This window comes from Monopterus albus, unplaced genomic scaffold (assembly GCF_001952655.1).
Source record: "Monopterus albus unplaced genomic scaffold, M_albus_1.0 scaffold2.1, whole genome shotgun sequence".
Lineage (NCBI taxonomy): Eukaryota > Metazoa > Chordata > Actinopteri > Synbranchiformes > Synbranchidae > Monopterus > Monopterus albus.
Window position 1 is genome coordinate 3,348,505 of NW_018127882.1, and position 21,784 is coordinate 3,370,288.

General features: G+C 41.1%; 1 protein-coding gene across 1 annotated transcript in view; it reads left to right on the top strand.

The window, feature by feature from the left end:
- The window catches only part of LOC109955271 (ecto-NOX disulfide-thiol exchanger 2), a 164,845-nt gene extending 143,505 nt beyond the window's left edge, over positions 1-21,340 (top strand). The window contains exons 11-18 of the mRNA XM_020591267.1: positions 4,416-4,530; positions 8,074-8,261; positions 10,723-10,863; positions 14,359-14,508; positions 14,896-14,912; positions 15,169-15,263; positions 17,491-17,576; positions 20,535-21,340. Coding sequence (XP_020446923.1) covers positions 4,416-4,530; positions 8,074-8,261; positions 10,723-10,863; positions 14,359-14,508; positions 14,896-14,912; positions 15,169-15,263; positions 17,491-17,576; positions 20,535-20,666 — 924 coding nt within the window. The 3' untranslated portion in view covers positions 20,667-21,340. The remainder of the gene's footprint in view (positions 1-4,415; positions 4,531-8,073; positions 8,262-10,722; positions 10,864-14,358; positions 14,509-14,895; positions 14,913-15,168; positions 15,264-17,490; positions 17,577-20,534) is intronic.
- Positions 21,341-21,784: the final 444 nt, after the last annotated feature.

Sequence of the window (21,784 nt, forward strand, 5' to 3'; positions counted from 1 at the left end):
TGAACCGCTGCCCCTTCCTCCTCCCCTCCTTTCATCACTGCACTCCCCCCATGAAAGGATGCAAGCTGTTGGGTGAGTTTTCCATCTTTGAGGGTGTCCAGAGCACAGGTAAATCTGTATAAGCTGTCTCCCACTGCACCAGCAAATGTGGAGTTTTTTTTTTTTTTTTCGTTTTTTTTTTTTTTCCTGAGTGGATAATTAAGAAGAAACATCTTCATTTTCCACTCTAACAGCATTTTTGTCTCTCTGCCAAATGGGCAGTATTTAGCATGATGATGGGTTGTACGTAATGGAGAGTCTGGAGTGTGTTGCAGTTTGGTTCTAATGGACCATATTGATCATGTCTGATTGGTAAGTTTCTTTGAACCTTGATATGAAAAGATTTAAGGTGTAATTTAGAGTCTAATTCAGACATACACACAATATTAAAGGCAATCTCACAGAGCAGATGCAACAGTCAACTTGTACAAAAGCTTCTCTGAAAGGTAGGTGTTGCAAAGCAAGACTGGAGCTTTATTGTTCTGGTTTACTGCAGAATCATGAAAATGATCAGATACATCATTTGAAACTTTTCATGCTTATAAGAGGTTGTGTGGCGGTCTCTTTACACATACTTGACAAGTAAGTAGGAAGCTGGATGATGCATGTGTAATGCAAATGCTCGAGTACATGACTGGCTGTGTGACGTCAATAAAAACCACTTTTGTATAGTTGTCATCCTTCGCTCAGACCTCAAGGGTGTCTCTGGGATCTACTCACTGTAGAATCACTCTCTTCTATGCATACACTGTGGCAGGAAGTATTAATGTGTTTCATCAGGCCTCAGGGATATATCCATTCTTTCCCAGACTTTTTTTCATAGACTTTCTGTATATGTACTGCATACACCAGGGAGTACAGCGTGACCATAGATGCAAGAGAGGAAACTACTATGGGTGGACACTCCACCGCTGAATACATTCTCATTCTCAAAACACTGTTATGAAAAGATCCTTGAAAATGAGGTCTTGGTTCTTTGTAGTTTTTCCTCTTCCAGCTGATTTACACTTTATAATAGCTGCGGGAATAGACTTTGTCATTCAGAGTGACACCACATGCAGTGTGTGTGTGTGTGTGTGTGTGTGTGTGCTCAAAGTGAGAGGCAAGAAGATAGATGAAGTCATTTGGAATTGGAAGCTCTTGGTTGAGCAGTAGCCCAAATTGAGTCTGTATGTCTCTGCAGCTTTTAGGGTTTAGATAAGTTTATGCACAGTAGGGAATTCACTTCACTGAGATAGGTGCGGGCACATTGAACCGGTTAAATCTTAAACCTTCCTTAGAGGAATAGATTATAGATGAACAAAGTAAAAAGTGTTTTCGTCACGTAACTACCATAAACAGCACTTTTATATTAACAAAAGATCAAATCAATACTTTTAGGCAAAAAGGGTCATTCATAGTGATGAACCTTATCACCTGACTTCACAGTTCTCCTCGGCTCGTATGGCACATTCATTGGCTTTCACCTCTTTGCTTTGGTTTTATGACCCATAACTGCACTGCTTTGTCTGAGTCTAAGCACTCTGAATCGCTCAGCAACAGCTGACAGACAAGGCTAGCAACTACTTCACAAGCACAGTGTAGCATGTATCAGCTAAAGAGAAAACTAAAAAGAAGCTGAAAGAAGAGCACATGTTGGTCTTAAATTCATCAAATTGCCAAACTCCAAGTGAATGCTAATCTTGCTCTGTGCTTGCTGGATGTGTCAATCAACTATTTGCTAACAACTTCATACCATTTATGATCATAATGTTGTGTTTACAGCTTGTTTCCACTGCCCCCAAGTGGCCAACATTTAGTTATTGCATAGTAAAGCTTTGTTACATGTTATTTTAACAACGAGGACTCTTTAAAACAACTTCCTAGGAAACACAGACCTCTAACTATGGGCTAATAAGGTTATTGCTGACCTATTAGCAAACACTGGGTTACTTACACATTCAGAAGTCACTAAACAACATGAGCAGCCCATCTTGAGTCATGTTTATGGTACACGAATGAATCAGAGTTCAGTGTTCACTGGTGTTTTAATACTGGCTTGGATCCCACTAGCTTCTGGCTTGCTAGAATTTCGTGTGAATTTCTTCACCACCAACTTGTTTGCTTCAGCGTTCTGTCATTTATCACTGGTCTGGTAGAGCGCAGTCAGCTTGTCTGAGCCGGAAACCACAGCCCTTGGTCATATTGTATATGTGGGGGTAATAATAGCTATAAGACACAACCATACATTTTGTATGATGGTCGGAGAACCAAATAATGGACTGAATGTGTCAAAAAGCTGCAGTGGTGGCTGCTGAGGATCTGCTAGTTTCAGCACAGCTGGTAATTCTTTTACATTACATAGAGTGATTTGATTGGAAATCAAAGATATGGCCTACTATATGTATATATACACATTAATCATATAGGCCTGCCTTAAAGGCAGCACTACTAAGGACTGACAGCCACTGGCAAGTGCAAGGAAAGTATAAGTATCGCAAGTGCAGGTGCTGAGTGGTAATTTATCATCACATAGGCAGCAAGTTTCATTCTTAGTCATATTGCGTATTCAGTGTGACTCTCTGGCCTTAAGGTGAAATATGGAGGAGCAAGCCTCAGTGTTGAGGACCTGCAGCTTCCAGGCAGCATCGGACAACAGCTGCCTCCCTCTATCAGTGTTTTTATGTGGTGTCTGGGTGTGTGTGCTCCGCACACACCAGATGGTTGTGTCTGCGTGTGCTGGTGTGTGTACCTGTTCGACCTCCGCCATGGGCTCAAGCTGATAACGTCAGCTGACAGATGGTTGTAAGTTTATTTACTCTTGGGCAGCTTTTTGTTCTTCAGAGTTTTAGGGCTATTTTTCAGCCTGTTGTTGTGAAATTTTCATTGACAGAGTACTGAAGTCTCTATCCACTAATAGTGTTTGTATATACTGTATGTGTGTTTCAGTACATCCATGTGTTTTAAATTGTAGTGTGATAACACATTCCACTTGTCCAGTTCTCATTTCTGAATTGAACACATGACACTTTGACATCTAACCTGCTTTATCAAGGCTACGCTAGGTTACTAAAGGTCATTTAAGTCATACATTTTATGCAGAACCACAAGTTAAAGCACAAATCTCACAATAAATCATTTAAACAAGGAAATTAAGCTCATAAACAACTTTGAAAGCTAAATATTGTAAATGAGGCAATTTGAAGTTTGAGGAGAGCTGTGCATCTTGTCGCGATGTTGTTGATTGGCTTTATGCCAGTTGTTGTGTTTTGATTTGATTTTATCTAAAGTTGAATAATGGGAAGTTAAATTTTAGGTATCAGCTTATCAGGCCTTGAGGTCTTACACGCTTCACAACATGCAAAGTATTTTGTTTTGCTCTAATGAAGCACAAACATTTCCTCAATTTATCTCTCTAGGTTTTTCCATTTTGCTCACTTCTACAGAGCAACCATTTTTACTTGAACCTCATCTCAATGTCGTTGGTCCAGTTGTATTGCATGGACATTTTTATGACCTACCTGCTGAAAGGAAAGGGGTATCGGTGACAGTTTCTGAGAGTAGTTGTGCCTTCTGTTCTTCTGCTCCACTGCCATTAGATCTTTAGTCGGTTGCTTGGTTGCTATTGTAGCTCATTCACAACAGGGAATGGCAGCTGAATGGAATTTAAAAGCCTGTGCAAGCACAGATTCTCATAAACATGTCCTTGGTTAGGTGTAATGTGTGTGATGTATCACCAGGATTTTGTTAGTTTTGCATTTCTCTTGACACAGACCTAGAAGATTTTGTCTCGTGTATATTTGGACCAATTCAGTGGGTTGACCTTAATCTTTCAGCTATTATGAAACCTGCTTCTGGTTACTGGTCTCCAGACAAATGCAGCCATTAGTGAGTCTGTCTGAGAGTGAAATGAAACTGCTTAAGATTGGTATTTCACAGTTACTGCTGGTGTTTCCAAGAGTGTGTTTAAGTAGGCATAATGTGCATATACTTTACTGCTGTGCATCAGTGTATTCTGAGGTTATATGTTCTGAAGCATTTGACAGGCGCCATGATTGTCAGCGTCATGTGCTTTTCACATATTTTAACTGCATTAATGTGCTATTTCTCCAAGTAACAAGAACATGGGCTCTGGATATATTTGTGGTACCATCTGCCCTGTTCTGGTGCCAGAGGAGGAGTTTAGCCCCAGCTCTGAGACTATGCTTTTCATCTTTTTTCATCTACACGCCTTTGTTCTGTACTGATCTATGATGCATATTCCTTACAGATAAGGCTTAATGAAATCTCAGAGGTCCCTCACTGATGATCCTACTCGTGCTAGCACCTGCTAAAACGTGCATCACCCAAGTGTCTTTGCTGTTCTGACCCGCCCTTCTTTTCATTGTGTTTTGAAGGAGATTAGAAACATGCACAATGAGCAGCTGATGGGCATCAGGCGAGAGGAGGAGATGGAGATGTCTGACGATGACATGGAGGATGCCCCTGACAGCAAGGACTCGGAGGACCCAGGTATGCATATGCATTTACCGTTCAACACTTCTGTCCCGATGACAGGCCATATACTGATCGAGATGTCCAGAGGAAGAACAAAGTGTTAAATAACTGAGGAAGACAGCTGCCTTTGACTGAAATGATGGTAATCATCCCCCAAGCATCAACCATCTGACAGCTTCACATGAATAAAAACACATTCAGAGTACATCAAGATGCTGACACCACCTGCTTTGCTGGGTTGATACTGAGCATACAGACACGGGTGGAAGTGGAATCTTTCAGCCACTAAAGAAAAACACAACAAACTGACAAAAGTAATTGGCTATTCTTTATTCCATATTTAAGTCAACTGACACATTGCTTTTGATGTTCAGTGTAACATGTATAGAAACATTTTGTAGCAAATCCTTTTGAAGCTACAGTCAAGTGGTTGTTGTAACTCTTAATGAGACGCTACACTTCTCTCCTCCTAATCAAACTGCTCCAGTTTGCTCAGTTTTGATGCGTGTCTTCTCCCAGTTGAAAGTTTCAACACTGTTTATTACATGTTCAGTCGGATTAAGATCAGGACTCGTATCGTACCACTTCAGACTGGTCCAGTGTTTCCGCTCATCCATTCTTGTTTTTTTTTTTTTTAGAGGAGCCATGTCCTCATATTGAGATAGAGCTCTCTGACACTGGGCAGTATGTTTCTCTCTAGAATGCCTTGATAATCTGCCAGACGCAGCAAAGCAAACCAGCAAATTACTGGCAGGTCAAAATTATGACAGGTCAATATCTCTTTCAAAAGTGGTTAAGGTTAGGCTAAGGTGCTAGGGAGTGCATTATGTCAGTGAGTGTCTTCACAAAGACAGAAGTACGTGTGTGTGTGTGTGTGTGTGTGTGTGTGTGTGTGTGTGTGAGAGAGAGAATCTATCTCCACACCTACATACCAGCTGCCATCCAGTTTCAGACTGGGGCACCACTGAAGTGCCATAATCTTGTGTTTTCCCCTCAGAGAAGTCTCTTTGTGTTTGCTGAAGCAACCAAACCCACTGCTACTAATCTCTCAAGTCTAGAGTAGTCATTAGGGCAACACGCTTTAACTGTCACCACCACACGGAAGGTCATCTTTTATCTTCTATTTCGTGGCTCCCTGGATGTTGTTATGCTCTCCTCGTGTGCTGTATCTTCGTGCCTTTTAGCCATCCTGATCTCTACCATTTGATAATATGACAGCTTCTCTAATCAGCATGCAAATGTATGTAAATGCATTTGTCAGCTCAGCCCCTTCTCTTTTGCAACCTTGCTATTTATCTATCAGTAATTAGCATTGTTGTCAAAGAGCTGTCATTATGCTCAATACTGCAGAATTGGTTGAGGTGAGGTGTTACTGTGTCACTTCTTGATATTTGTGTTAACAGACTGACTGTTACACCCCCTTTACTCAATAACTTTTAAGCACCGGGGCATGTTTACATGTCAACCAGTACTGCTCGGAAACACCTGTGTTATCACTGCAGCCTCTTAAAAAGTGAATCGATGCTGTGCATCTGACTCATGTACAGAATAGAAAATAAAATAGCTGCTTGTGTGTGTGTGTCTTTATGCTTGAAGGTGTGTGTGTGTGTGTGTGCATGCAGGCTCATGGATACCTGCAGGTCGATAGCGGTGCCTGTTATGTAACAGGAGGGGAATTGCTCAGAATCTGGCCAAGCAGTTGACATCTCTTCACAACAAGTTGATGAGGCTCTCAGATCAATACTCTCCTCACCTCACACCTTCATTTTGCTGGTAGAAAGGTACACACAGACGCTGTGTGAACACACACACGCACTCACCTAGCAAGAGTTTATTAACACTGCCAATGGTCCTTCATGATAGACTCCAGGCAGCACTCACGAACACCCACACAAAGCCTAACCAGTACACACTTCAGTCTGCACACACATATACAGTCAAGCAGGATGGGGCTTATCTCCCCAGTCCAGTCAGTGTATTGCACATTCCCAAAGAGCCCACAAGGCCCACAGGAGGAGAGCAAAGCTGATAATACTGGACATCACTGGAGCTGAGCAGGTATCATATAATAACTCCCAGTGTCTCCTTTCTGCTCAATAGTTCAGGTTACTTGTGGAGTGGAGAGCGAATGGACAGAACTCTCTGACATGAACCTAGCTTGCAGTAGACTATTTTAATATACTGTAGGTGTTTGATTATCAGATATGGAGTGAATATCCAAATGACCATTTTTCAATTGTTTGACAAAACTGTACCTGGAGAATTTGGATCTTTTAGTTTAAGATAGAGGTATTAGCAGATTTGTAGATGATGAGCCCTGAAAACCCATTTTCTCATCAGCTTCCTAAAATAAATGATAGTTCCTACATGACCTGATCATCATCATGGCGTGATCTATCAGACAGTTCTACATGAGCGATATCTCAGTTTGTTTAAAAAAAGGTAATATGTCAAACTTGTGTTGCCTCAGGAACATTTGAATCTAAATGTGATGGCAGATGCCAGGCCACTGTCAGAGGTGTGAAGTGAAAGAAGCTGCTGGTTCCCACTTCAAAATCTTCTCTAAGCAGCCTCAGTGTTTCCTGACATAGAAAGAGATGTCTGTCCCATATCATGTAGGTTTATTTTTTGACTGCCAGTTATATTTATTTTCACTTCACTTCAGAGAAGTCTTCTTGGGCTGTCAACTTGGCAATGCGGCCAGCTCCAAATACACACATGAACCTCAGCTGCTGTAGCTGTGTAGAAGAAGCCAGTCAGAGGAGCGCATCACAGCGGTAGCCAGTCGAAAACACTATGTTGTTGAATTTGCCGCCGTAGTTGCTGAATTCATCCAAACCTGCCCCAGAATCCAAAAGTATTACTGGCACTCTGTGATTGGATGGCTCTTGCCAAAATGCACCTTGGTAATTGTAGAAAGATCAAGGAACCAGATACTTTGTAGTTGAGTTGTTAATTATTTGGACTGATGATTAAGTGAGGAGAAGATCTGTGACTCTCATAACATTGCATATGGAAAAATGAATGACAAAACACACAAGTTAGATGTAAAACTTGAAACCAAGTTTTCAGGGGTATTGATGTTGCTTGGCATACAGATACGGATTCTGAAGGAAGAGGCAGACATACAGTATGTATATCAAGAAGACATTTTTCAGTTTTGTTTCAAGATGCCTGAAATTTGCATGAAGTCAATTAAGCTTTACTCTTTTGCCATTATGCATGCCATTTTAATATTTTAATGCTCATGTTCCCCCAATCCTTTAACATGTTTCTGTGCCTCACTCAAATGAACAAGGAGCGAATCAGTCAAGGCTGAAAATGTCATACAAATTGCTTCTTCTTTTTTTTTTTTTTTTAAATATACTGTATACTTTTCATCTGAAGAGCCAGGTCAAGGAGAGCTCAACGACCCAAGATTTAAAAGTCACACTGTCAAACTGACGTCTGGCAGAATAATAACTTGTAATGATGTTGTGTAAATGGAACAACTGAACTGACAGCCTTATAATCACCATCATTTTCCATTCTGTGGTCTGTACTTGTGTCTATCTGCAGGTGTTTCCCAAGCAGAAGCCTTAAAGGAGGAGAACGACTCTCTGCGCTGCCAGTTGGACGCCTACAGGAACGAGGTGGAGCTGCTCAAACAGGAACAGGGCAAAAACCAACCAGTCCGATGTGAGGAGGACAACGCGCATTCTCTGCAGCTCGGCTTCCTACAGCAGGCTCTGCACGGCATGCAGAAGGTAGAACAGGCACCCGCAAAAGCATACGGACCCTTTTGTCCTGTTACCAGCAAGTCTTCACTCCTATACATTTCCGTTATGCACTAGGTTCTTTTTAAGAACAAGGTTGCTCAGGTTAACCCACAGATTTTTCCAGGCACAATGGAAAAACCCGGCTGTAATTTATTCATGAGACCTAGCACTTTAAAAGAAAGCCAAGAGCTATCTGGCAACAAGTAGAGAAGTACAGCTGTCAGGAGCAGCTGTTGGATTTTTATGGAGAGCTGATAAAAAGTAATATTTTTGGATTTACTTTGGTTATTAGAAAGCTTATTCACAGTTGGAATGGATTTTAGTTGGGATTGGAGAGTTGTGTGCAGTGATTCAAAAAATGCAAAGATACGTCTTGGAACAAACCCAAGGCAGTTAAAACAATTTGAGACCATTTATTCAAAGAAAGAGTGAAAAGTATTGGGCTTTTTTCCTTTCTTTGAAAATGGGCGTTGAATATAGTAGGTTTGCTTGTGATCATTGTTGAAGAGGGTCTTCAGTTTTCCATATATAAATTAAAACAGTAGGTGGTATAGCTGTTTTGGGGTTTATTGACATTTCATTCTATTCATAAAGTACAATACATCAGACTTTGTCAGGGGTAGAACATTAAAAATCTTATTTCCATGGCTATCTCTGGTGTTTACACAGCCATTCAATGCCTGGCGTAAACTTTTTGAAAATAGGAATTAAAACATTAGATGTTGTAGTCATTTGAACAATTATTAAAATAGATTGAGAAGCAAGTCAGATAAAAACATAACATAACATAAACGACTACAGAGTAAGCAAAAGTCATAATATGTGCATGTATAAGCACCTGAAAGGACAGGATGCAGTGAGAAGTTTATAACAGTTCAGAATTATGATTGAGCCTTATGTTTTGATATTTCTACAAATGTACTGTACATAGAGGTAGTTTCATGCACATCCAGTCCTACGGTATGTTTAGGCCCACGGCACTTCAGCAGCTATAATGAAGGAACAAAGAAGGGTGGCCACACAGTGTTGTGACCCTATAGGGTCTTCGGTAGGCAACTGGTCTGCTAGGGTTAAAACATGACTTTTTTGATCAAACTAAAATCCAATGTCTCTCTTCTTTTTCCATTTTGCTGTCCTGCCCCTCGGCTAAATGTAGATCTGCACAAAACACATTTTTTGCTTGTTTGTTTTTTCAGAGCTAAAATCCAGTGCTCTTTTCCTTATAATCATTGACAGTCTGCTATCAGTCTACTTTATTTTTAGCTTTTAAAGCGTTTTATTGACAGCAGTTGAGTACACAGTGTCACTGCATGGTGGTTGTGGAGCTTTTGTTTGAATCAGCGGGCTGAGAAATAAACCCACCATGGACAGTGGCTCCTTGAAGTGCTCAGAATAAAAGGAAATAATTGATATTTGAACATCTACAGTTCCATGTCAACACCATATTATGATGAATATCATGATATGATCAACAGCTTCATGGCATTGTTCTCCTAACTATGCAATCTTCAAGCTATAAGATGGACAGTCCTTTGCAGATTTCAAAAGAACAACAGCAGTAATGCAAGAAACCCTTCAGTATTTTTAAAAACCAAAAGCTTTTTAAAATTAAAACGGACTCATTCTGACATTTGCCCTCACATACCTGGCTGTTGCATGTAATGGAAATTATGATTGATTTATATTTGGAAGAGGAGAATCCATAAAGGCCTTGCTGTTCAGTTCTGCTTCCAGGAGGTAATTACCTTTGCAGCCTACATCTCTCATGATGTGTTTATGAAATATTATATGAATGGATTAAACAAATTGGAAGACACTGAAAGTAGATACCTCTCCTTGACAGGGTCCGCATGTTGCATCACGTAGCCACACAAACTGCAATGAAATGTTACCAGCAGGTGTTGGCGGCTTGTTTCTTCTGAATTATAGTGGATGTAAGACAAAAGCACTTAATGTGAACTGGCTGTGAAGACACCTCTGCGACTTGTAGACCCTCGTTTAGTTGAATGAATCTTTTCATCTGTGTTTAGCAGATAAATATAGTTGTTAGCTATCACAGCTCACTCAGAACCAGTTATTGTGTTACCCAAAGCAAGAATAAAACCCAAACAAGTGTTAATTCTATCATGATGCTTTTCCTCGATCTGTAATTTCTTATTTTGTGTTTACAAGTGAAGCATTTGGCAAATTACTCCTCTTGGACATATAGAATAGAATGGTTGTTTTCCCTCTAGAAAATGTTATTAAAGATATAATTCACACCTAACTGCTTTTTTGGTAGCAAGCTGAAGTTCTAATTACCAGTGTAGGAATTACATGCTAAATATTAATAAAACAAATGGCTGATTGTTCCTCTGCTTTCACAGCAGTTTGAGCACAAGGTTAGTATTGTCACAGTTAATTAGTTCACAGTAGCATTAGTGGCTTCCTGTTCTTCTGTTTATTACAGCAACTGTTAAAAATGAGGGAAGAATTAAAGCAGCGGGAGGCAGAGCTGGAGAAGAGTTTGGAGGACAGGCAGCAGCTGAAGAACCAAGTCCAAACCCTGAAGGAAGGTCTCCATAACCTGCAGAACACTGGTGTGATGCAGGTTAGTTGGACAGAAAATACACTTTGTATGTTGGGTTTCCTGAAAAGGGAAGAATAAACCATGATTTTTTTAGTGAGCTTTGTTGGAAAGTTTATTTTAGGGTTATCTAATTTACATTTTAATAAGAAAGGAGACTTCAAGCTGAGATTCGACGCATGAAATATATCAGAGAACTAAATCATCAATAAACACAAGGACTGAATGTGAGAGTTTTGGGGTGAGAACATGATTCAGTAATTTGAATGTACTTCTGAGCTCATCAGATATCTCTCTCTAGTTGTTTGGGTGTATCCCTATAACCTTAACACTGCAGGAAAGGGCTGACCACAGCGAGGCAGACTTCAGTCAGTGTTTTGGTTCCCTGTGAGTTTATTTCCTTCTTTTTATAACTGACCTTTTAAATTCTAGTTTACTTTCAAAGGAGTCACTACTACAGCTTTAAGCGCTCAGGAAAATGATCAGCTTATTATGTCCCTTCAGTTACTTGTTATTAGCGTACAGTTTTCAAATTATCATTATCTGAAGGACTGTTTGTGTGGAAACATCTCTAGTCTTTGTGTCCTTCAGACTTTGTTCAGACAGTTTACTTTATTTTCACAGATGTTACATAAAGCTAATAAAGCTGGTGTGTTGGCTGGACATCTGTTACTTCTGAGGCAGCTTATTGATTAGTAATGATCAATCACCTATTTCAGCTGTTCTTCAAGCAAAAAATAAATATTTGTTAGATCAAGCTTTGCCACAAACACATCCTTATGTTTGGGCTGCTGGTCAAATCTAACAAGTTATAATTGGAATTTTTTTTTCTATTCTTACATTTTCTAGGCCAAACAAATAATCAGTAGATTGGTCACTGATGGAAATAATACTTTGTTGATGTCCTATGCGGTACATCACTATTGTCCACCGCATGGCCTGCAGCTTGCTGTACCAGAGTGTGAAGAAACTCTAATTGTGACATAGTTAGTTTCACACTAAACTAGTCATTTAGCTCAGTTGGACCATCTGTACTTGCTCTATAACACAACAAAGTGGACTGGTACATCATTCAGGTACGGTAATATGGGAGAGACCGATGGACAAAGTAAGAGTACAGTAGCATTTATTTGAAAAACAGAACATACAGTATGTTTGCTATTACACGTGAAGTTTATCTCATTAATGCTTCAGTCATAGGTTATCAGTTACTTCTCATATTCTTTATTTATTTATTTTTTTGTTCTTACAGAATAAGGTTAGGTGTATCACACATAAACATGGTTATAAATCACAAACATCACCCAAGGATTCTGAACAAAACGACCATCTCCGAGAAAAGATTCTGCTGAGGTCAACACCTTAAGTTACTAGTTTCTGTTACAAAGTGGTGCCAGCAGCAGCTCCCATTTCACCTGTGCACCCATCTCCTCCAGGTAACAGTTACTGTACAGCACAATGCTGAGCGTTCACGTTGGTGTCGGCCACAGACAGTGAGTTAATGCGCGGCTGTGACCTTTTTTTTTTTTTTTGGCTGTGCCTTTTAGTAGGACATTAGCTCAACAGAACTCTGCATGTACAGTAAAGTCTGCTTTTGGAAGTCACAGCAGTTTCCTTCAGGAACTTTGCATGTTGAACAAAACAGTTTGTGGACTTTACAGTCCCCCATCGACTGTATTGTGTTAGCAAGTGGGTTTTATTGGTCAGTATGAGCAGAAGGAACGACTACAGCAAGAAAAACCTCTTTCACTGCGTGTTTGAGCAAGTGAGTGTTGTTTTCAGTTTCAAAACCCTCTTTTAACTTAGGAGTAACTCACACCTGCTCATTGGTGGTGTACTGTATAAGTTGCATCTTTATGTTAAGACTAATCTGCCCAATGTAACCACTTTGACTGTAGGTGTGTAGGTCCAGCAATGCATTCAAACGACTGTAAGCTACTTTATAAATTAAACTCATAGCTGGTTTAACAGCCTGCTGTAGTGGTAATGCATCTTTATGTGCAAATGATATAAATGTATTATTTCTTATTTATCCTTTATTTAACCAGGTGAGCCTCACTGACATCTCTTTATGAAGAGCGACCTGGCCAAGAGGGCAGCAAATGACTGAGCAGTAGATTATTACAACAGTAGACACAAAACAATACAGATAGACAAATACAACTGATACACACTTCAGTGAACACAGCATCCAAGTATTATAAAATAAAAAATAAAAAAAAACTAAATCCAATTACATAAGCAATGAACAGTCACAATGACCAGTAGTGCTGTTTTCTTTGTCCTCTAAAATGGACTTCAAATGCCCCACAGCAGTCAGTTCTGATAGTTTCAGGTCATCCTGCACATTATTGCAAGAAGAAGATGCAGCATATTTAACTAACTCTGAAGACCAACATCTGTAAAATGCATCTGATTTCAGTATGTACATAAATAAGAGGGAGGGCGGCACAGCTGCGCAGTGGTTAGCGCTGTCGCCTCACAGCAAGAAGGTTCACCAGAAGAAATTCATTCTTTTCCTAACTAGAAACATATTGAGCATGGTTGCCCGTAGTCATATTGTCCCCTTATTTGTCTGCAGCTGAGATTTTATATGACATCGACCACAGCAACCCGGTCGTGTACTCATCTTCCTGAACACTTTCTCCTTTGGGGCACATCAGCGCTGACATCACACAAAGCTATCATTTTGCTTCAGTTGACTGAGAGGCAGTAACCAAGAGATCACACCGATATCAGTGTGAACACAGAGTAATAGTGTGATCAGACTGGGAGATATTACCTGCTGAAGGCATTGCACTAATGTAAACCACAGGTGGTGTCTCAGAGCTCTAATGGGCCACATCATCAGAGCCACTCCTGCTACATTTATTCATCCATCTCTACACAACATTAATTACGTGATTTAATGTGTTTCTTATATGGAGGCATGTTTTTCCCAACAAAACGCCATCTAATATTGATGGTGAGCTGTTTTACTATTAGAGTACACTGCTAAATACAGTGCACCGTAATCTGCAATCTTATTAAACAGTTTGAAGTTTCAAGGGTCATTTTTCTCTGTTAGACATGTCATGTTTACTAATGTTTCAGGTGTTGTCCCACATGCCCAGTATTCAAGTGCTAATGTTTGTTAATGTTCCTTCTGGCTTTGTATAATGAGAGGAAGGGCTGTCATCGAAATGAGCCTGAGGTTCAATCGCCTATTAAATTGGATAATAATACAAATGAGAAGCTCTCAATCCACATGGAGCAGCGCCATGTGTTGTTTGCTTGAAGATGAACAGTGTGATGTGAATGAATGTTTGTTGTTCGTTGTCTAACTCAGTATTTTCGCAAAAGATATTTCCACACAAAATCTGGTCTTGGTACAAATTTAATAGCAGGCTGTGCCAATTGTGACTTCAGAAGAGTTAAAATAAAAATAAACTGTGCTTACCTGTATATTTGTTTGCATTTGCACATCATGCTGTATGTGATCCCCTGCTTGTTTTTCCTCATGTTTCTAACGTGCCGCAGCTGGAAATGTCAAAGCAAGATGACAAAGGCAGCGAGGAGAGCGCTAATCAAACCAGTGTAAGTGGAAAAAGGTTAAGCCCTCCCCACTCTTCTCTATATTGTTCTGTCCTCATCGTCTCTTCTCCCTCCTCCTCCTCCTCCTCCACAGACGTTCCTCTCTAACCTCTCCTGCTGACATGACAGATCATTACAGGCCAATCCCATTCCCTGTGCCTGCATTTGTCATTGAATAAATCATCCAGACACAACTGGGCTAGGAAATAAAGGAGTCATAAAGTCAAAATGGCTCACACATGTGCATGTCTGCACACTGACGCACATTTGCAGGGTGCTGTGGGTTGATTAAAAACAGAACAAAAGCCTACCTGGCATCCTATACCATAAGGGAAAGTAGTGCCTACAGTGCTATGTAGCACAACAAACAGACAAAAACTCATATTCCTCTTTTTTTTCTGCCACCTGTCAGTGATCTGAAACAAACAGCTTGATCACTTGCCTTCCCAGTCTCTTCCCCTCTCTCTCATTTGTTGTTCTTAGAATCATTTCTTCTTAGTGTTTGTGACATGCATTTCATCCCTCGATCAGAAATACAGCTGCTGGCTGGATATATTCCCTCGCCTCATTATCCTCATCGTCTCTCCATATTGATGTGTTGGTGGAGAAACTTTCTGATGTGTTTGTTCCACTTCTTTGTCTTGCCATGCATCAGCTTATATTTAAGCTTGTTTACTTCACATCAGCCGCAGTCAGACCGAGGCTGGTTGCTGATTCATTTAAGATAACACTGTGTGTTTGTGTGTCTGTGTGCAGGAAAACAGTGGTGTCGTGCAGTCAGGAGAAGGAGGGTCCTACAGAGAAGAATCCACCTAGTCCCGTCCACTCCGAGAGAGAAGCTCTGCTAGTTGGTACGCTGACATGACCCTGTACTGCCAATATCATTTTGATGTATTTGCTATATTTTTACCCATGAACTATTAGTGGGAACTACTACAAGTAAGCACACATTATTGTTATAATGCATTTTTAGGGAGATGCATGTTTTGAGGTTTTCCCCAGGTTTTTTCTGTGCGTCAGCTGATTTGTAGCATTTGGATTAACTGCATTTTTTTGGAATATGCATTACAGAAGCACAATATGAAACTGAAAATTTAATTAAAAACTGATAAATGATAAGCACCTTTAAAACACCGGTATGCTTCCGATGAAGCACACTGTACAACACACCAATCAGCCATAACATTATGACCACTGGCGGGTGAAGTGAATAACTGATTATCTCTTTGCAGTGGCTAGTACCTAACGGGACTAAGGAAGGACAAATGGTGAAAGGGTCATGGACACAGAAGGTCACTGATCATGAGGTTGATCTACTTTAGGTTAAACTTTTAAATTGAATTTGTACTTTTCAGAAGATTCTGTTTTGTCTGAGTCTTTGTTAAAATGGTTGAAAATGATAAATACTGTCCATTGGTCTCTATGAAGAGAAACATTCAGCAGCTATAGTGGTGATATCACACCTAGAGAGGGGAGGCTGCTGAATTTGTCAAAAATTATCTCTAACTCGTCCTCACGAACAGTTTTCACTCCTTTTTCACTGAACGGAAGACACCTGTGCTCTTCCTGACAGTAAAAGTAAGAAAGCAGTAGATGCACAGTGAGCTGCAGAGTGACACGAGTGCCAAACAACTGTCACACCTACTCCTGTGAATTCAGTATTCTACAGAGGAGTACTGTGTATTGGGAATACGGTGACTCTAGTGTTAGGCAGGTGGTCATAATGTTATGGCTGATCGGTGTATGTTCTCTGTAACTTTGTAGTGCCCCCAGCCCCCTCATGTGAAGCATACAAAGGCCCTAAGGTGGACACTGCATTACCTCCTCTTGTGGAGGGGTCTGTGTCAAAATGTGGTTTATCTGGACCTTGATTATTTCAAGTTATATTGTGTCTGGATGATGAAAATTCCTAAATATGTTTGTTTTAAAATACCCTTTAATAATTTGGTGTCAGAAGTTATTCCAGCATAGGTTATTAGTTCCTTTCTAGAGCGATAAGCACTGCACTTGGTGGGTATTTTAAGGGACTGAGATAATATAAAATTCACAGAATAGTGGAAATGGTCAGCTCAGTTTTGCCCAGTCCAGGGGCTTACCGTGACCATGACGATGTTGAAAACTGGTAACAGATGTGAGGGCTGTAAAAACTAATGGGAACATTATCTTGCCTTGATCAAAGGACAAATCAAAATCTAATAATCACCGTTTGCATTTATTCTAAGTTGTAAGGCTCAAAGGACACAATAAAGAAATGTGTCAAAGTGCTTAATGATAATCTTTTATCAGTGAAACCTTTAATGCTAGTGTTAATGAGTTCTGACATATTCTGGCAGCCTGCGCACACATGGAGTGGGTGCATGTTGATACAGCAGCCATTTGTATGGTCTGTTGGAGAACATGTTCACTGGCACTTTGAAGCAAATAAACACAGACAGCAAAACCACTCCAGTGGGAGAATTCATGCAAATACATAGGCATGAAATTCTACTTGACGTTGTATCTGAAAGCACCATTAGACTTCCAGTAAGGTGCCTACTCATCATCAGCTGTGCGGCTCCAAAGTAGCACGTTGTCTGTGTTCATGCGTCGACTGGTCTCCTGCAGGTATAGGAGTCCTGGAGTAGAATGATTGTGGTGTTCTTGCTCTAGTGTTGGAGCCACTGGGGGGGTTTGTGACTTTAACACAGTGTGTGTTGTTTCATAGACTGTTAGTTTCAACTGTTGGTCCCTCGATGCTCTATGGGTGGTTAGTAAGCAGAGGTGGAGGATTATCTCCCTCCTGGCCCTGTCTATGAGCTGATAGCAGATGGTTTGTTTGAGCTGGGGGAGAGTACGGCTTTGCTGAGAGACAACGGCATCAAAGCCGTCATTAAACACTCCCTCTAATATGGAGCCACAATATACAAGAGGCTCTTAACAGTACTGGGACTTTGGGAGAAGCCACTTGAAGCTCATGTTACACTCAGCAAGAAGAGGGGAGGAGGAGTTATATAAACTGATGTTTCTGGTGACAGAACTGAAGGCATTTGACATATTTATGTGTTAATACCTTTTCCTGACTTGTTTGTTCGACTTCAGGGATCATTTCAACGTTCCTGCATGTCCACCCATTTGGGGCTAGCATCGAGTACATCTGCTCCTACCTCCAGCGTTTGGACACCAAGGTAACAGACTCATGTGAATCTAAACTTCCACTGTGGAGGATATTAGCAGAGCCGGTCTTCAGCATCACTCTAGATTACACGCACCCATGCAGACATAGTGTCAGTCCCCCCTGCAGAGCTGACATATGGGCTTGTTGTATGCCAGGGTCCTACGAGGGGCCGTCTGAACCGCATAGCAGGACCTGTGCTGTCTGTCAGGGCCCTACTGTGTAGCTGAGGCTCCTTAATGCTTTTCCAATCCTTTCTATAGAAATGGATACACTTTGCAGAGAGTGTCCTAAAATGTTGAACTATCCCTTTAAATAATTAAAAGCTCAATGTAAACTGTATGAACACTAACAAATCTCTTGCCAACCCATTTAAATCTCAGAGCAATGGAAAACATATAGGTAGCAGCCTCTTTTTTCATACCATCTGTGAGTTCAAGTGTTAAAATGACACGACCACCAGATGGTCAAATCTGCTGTCGCTTGTTAACAGCGATTCTGCAGCAGCTAAAATGAAAAGTCTGCGAGTGGACTTGTGTAGTTCAGTAGGGACCAAAGGAGCGGCCACTCCTCCTGTAGAGAAGTGATCTGGCTGACCACCTCATGACAATTTAAGAATCTCCAACTTAAAAGTTTGATTCTTCCTATATCAGTATTGATCATCTAAGAGCTGTCAGTTGGTACCTTCAGTGTTTGGGGCCAGTAGCTCAAGATACAGCAGGCTGCAGCTGTTTATTAAACATTAACCAGGCTGCCTCTAGAGCTGTCGAGAAAGGCTTCTGAGTCGATATTGGTTTTGAAGTCAATAAACAGAGGAAACTTTCATAACAAATATAGTCACATGAAGCACATAGTCAAACAGCACCAGAAACAATTAGACATGTAGAATCTCAAATCCTCCAAAAGCCTGAAACAGAGAGAGTTTCTCTGACTTTTTATTTGTCCAGAAATGTCAAAGCTATAACTGATTATATCTGGATAGAACACGGTAAAACCAGCTCCTGAATTCTAACCCTTTAATCCAGAAAACCCTTGATCCTCACACATCCTTACCTTCCACTCTGTCTGGCAAAGCACAGCTGTTTTATCCCTATTTTTCTGTGGAGGTATTTCAAGCATATTATCGCTCCTCACTGCCACTTAGACGAGGCTTTCAAAATGCTAGCTTTCAACGTCACTGTCAGAAGGTAACACCGAGGTTAACGTCCATTTTTGCTCTCCACCCTGACATGAAGACCTCCAGGAAAAATGGCAGGTGTCAGCGCTCCCTTTGCAGTCACAGCCACTGACCAAACAGAAGGCACATTAAACATCCAGGGTGAAACACTCAAAGTTTCAGACTCATGATGATTTGGAAAAATGTATTTATCTACAGAAACTTTGTTGCCCCAAGAAATGTAGCAGCTCTTTGAATATGCTCATCACTGTCTTGACTCATTCTCACTTTCTCGCACATGCAAAGAATAGCATGTCATGCCTTTAGGGTTTTTGTCTAGTATGTCTGTGTTATTCATGTGTTGATATGTGTGTGTTTGTGAGCCTACACCCACGTGTGCATGTCTGCGTGCGTCTGAGTTTGCCTGTGCTTGTTGTTTCCACACCGACTCTCCGCTACACATATCTAACAGCCCACTGAGTTGTGTCAATATCAGCCACAGGACTCCCCAACAACAAGCCCAGTCCCCTCTGCTTATCTACCAGCTCCACACACAGGTCCGTTGTCTGTAATGACACACCAGTGCTATCTCTGTGATGGGCGTTAATGCATCCTGACATCGGCATGGTGCTCGAGCAATCTAGTTATTAATGCAAGGCACTATGGGCTGTCTATAGCAGCTCATACAGTGGATCCTGACAGTGTCACCTCAGGGTTTCAGTTGACCAATGAGTCTCAGCCCTCCTGAAGATTATGCTTAGACAGGTGACTGCCGGGCCTGTCGCTATACATGTGATTCTCCCGTTGCAGTGGAAGTGTAAGCATAGTAAGTAAATGTTGTCTTGTGTGAGTAGAGAGGTGGGGAGCATGTAAACAGAAGTATGGACGCATGAGCAATTACCAGGTAACTCATGTCCTTGATCCACAAGTGTGAAGGATCTCTAGATTTGTGATTTTAGCATCAATCCAAATCTAAACCTCTGGTCGAAACTGTGCAGGAACCGATCTAATAACTGATCTGTACAAGTATAAGATCTGTATAATGTATGTAAATTGTTTGGGAACCATGGCACACAAGTGAGATTTTACCCTCATCAATCACCGTCAACATCTATTTAAACTGCAGTTTGTTGTGTTTGTATCCTGCTGTGTACTTTGTCGGTTCATTAAGACCATTGAAAAGATCCTACAGTCATTCCCTCAGTATGTTGCTGTAGAAGATGTTTTGTTTTCATCCTTTATTTACCTGTTTGTCATTATTCATAACATGCTATCAATTTGCAGCCTAATACTATTACCGGTTTTTCTCCATGAGCTTGTTGTGCCACCAGAGAACATAAATATGCACATAGGAAACAAAATGTTAAATGACCACGTGGGTGCATTCGTTTGATGTCACCATGTGGGTCCTGATGATGTGCGGAGGATGCAAGATGACCTCCCCAGATCCGCCCCATCAGTGCATTATGGGGCCTACATGCTGCATGTGTCACTACGCTTGAGGCCCCGTCTGCAGCTGTGTGCATGTGGCCCCCAACATCTGTGTTTTCAGACTTGCAGAATGGGGCTTTGTGGAGCTGCAACTGCACTTCAGCACTACAGAGGGAAGGAGATTCTGGAAGAGGAGTTGTTCATGGTATTTGTGTGTCAGAGAACCAAAATGATGGTCTGTTTGTCCTCTAATCTAGAGATGGGGAGGATATAGAGAGTTCATTAAACCGATGGGCCTCAAAGATGATGAGATGTGGGTGCATGTGTGAACTTTCCTTTATTTTGTCTAACCCTGGTCTGCTTTGTGTGCATGTGTGTCTGCAGATTAACCCAGGTGAAGTCGAGGCTCTTCTCTCTCGGTTGCCCTGCACCTTCAGACAGGAGCTGACCGGTGTCGGAGCAAGTCTGGAGAAACGCTGGAACTTCTGCGGCTTCCAGGGCATCAAGAGCACATAGAATCTGCTGGTGACACTTCTGCGATGTGGCAGAGATGACAAACAGACAAAGCAACGCAGACACTGTAGAGATGTGAAGGAAACAGTATAAAGCCCACAAATATCAAAGTTGCCCGATTGTACCTGACTGTACAAGGACACAGAAGACTGAGTCTCGGATCAGAAGGAATGTTACATGAGCGTTTCAGGGACACTTTGTAGTCGGTAGCGATGTAAAATCACAGCATTTCCATGGTTACATGAATGTTGACACCAAACCACGGTGAAGTCTTCATGAGGTTGAACTCTGTTTCTCAGTGTCTCTATAACACGATTTAGACATAACGGCTGTCTGGGAGACACAGAGGAGCACTGGTTTCTGCAGTCACTGGATTATTATATAGTTGTCACTCACATGGGCAGGGCATTTGTTGGCTCTGTGTGCTGTAAGTGTTGGCCAGGACTACAGGGCACACCAGGGAGGCTTACCAGGGTCTAACTGAACACTTCAAAACTCTTGAGAACCTTTTGGCCTCCATGAATTCTGTTTTTGCTGTTTCTGGTTTGTAACATATATCAAAATGAATATATTTCTTCATTTTCTGTAAAGGCTGTTAACAGTTACATAGAATCATTTGTTGTAATACACTGTAAATGCTTGAATGATATTTTTGATTATAAAAAGACATTTGAGTATATACTGTAAAAATGTTTATTTTTGGTTATATCTGACATCCAGAGAGTCTGGTTGTAAACGTGTGTGTGATTCCAGTGAGGTACAAATGAATCACTATCTGTCCTGGGACACACATGCATGGACACAAGCCAGTCGCCATTCTCAATTGAAGGGTGTTTTCATATCTACCTTGTTTGCTCTTGTAGAAGCTGTACTCAAGGCTGATTTTAGGACGTTCCATAAGGATGTTTGTGTCGTTGAAAAGCCAATTAAGCCTGGCTTTCAGCCTGGCTAAAGGCATAGCACAGCTGCATTGTACTTAACTGGGAAACACACCTAGGGGATCATGTTAATGATGTTTAACTGGGGAGGCAGTTGGTGTGTGTGCAGCTTTTGGCAGGGTGTATATGCATAATATTCATGTACTATTTGCCTGGATCCATATATTGCATTACGCAACACAT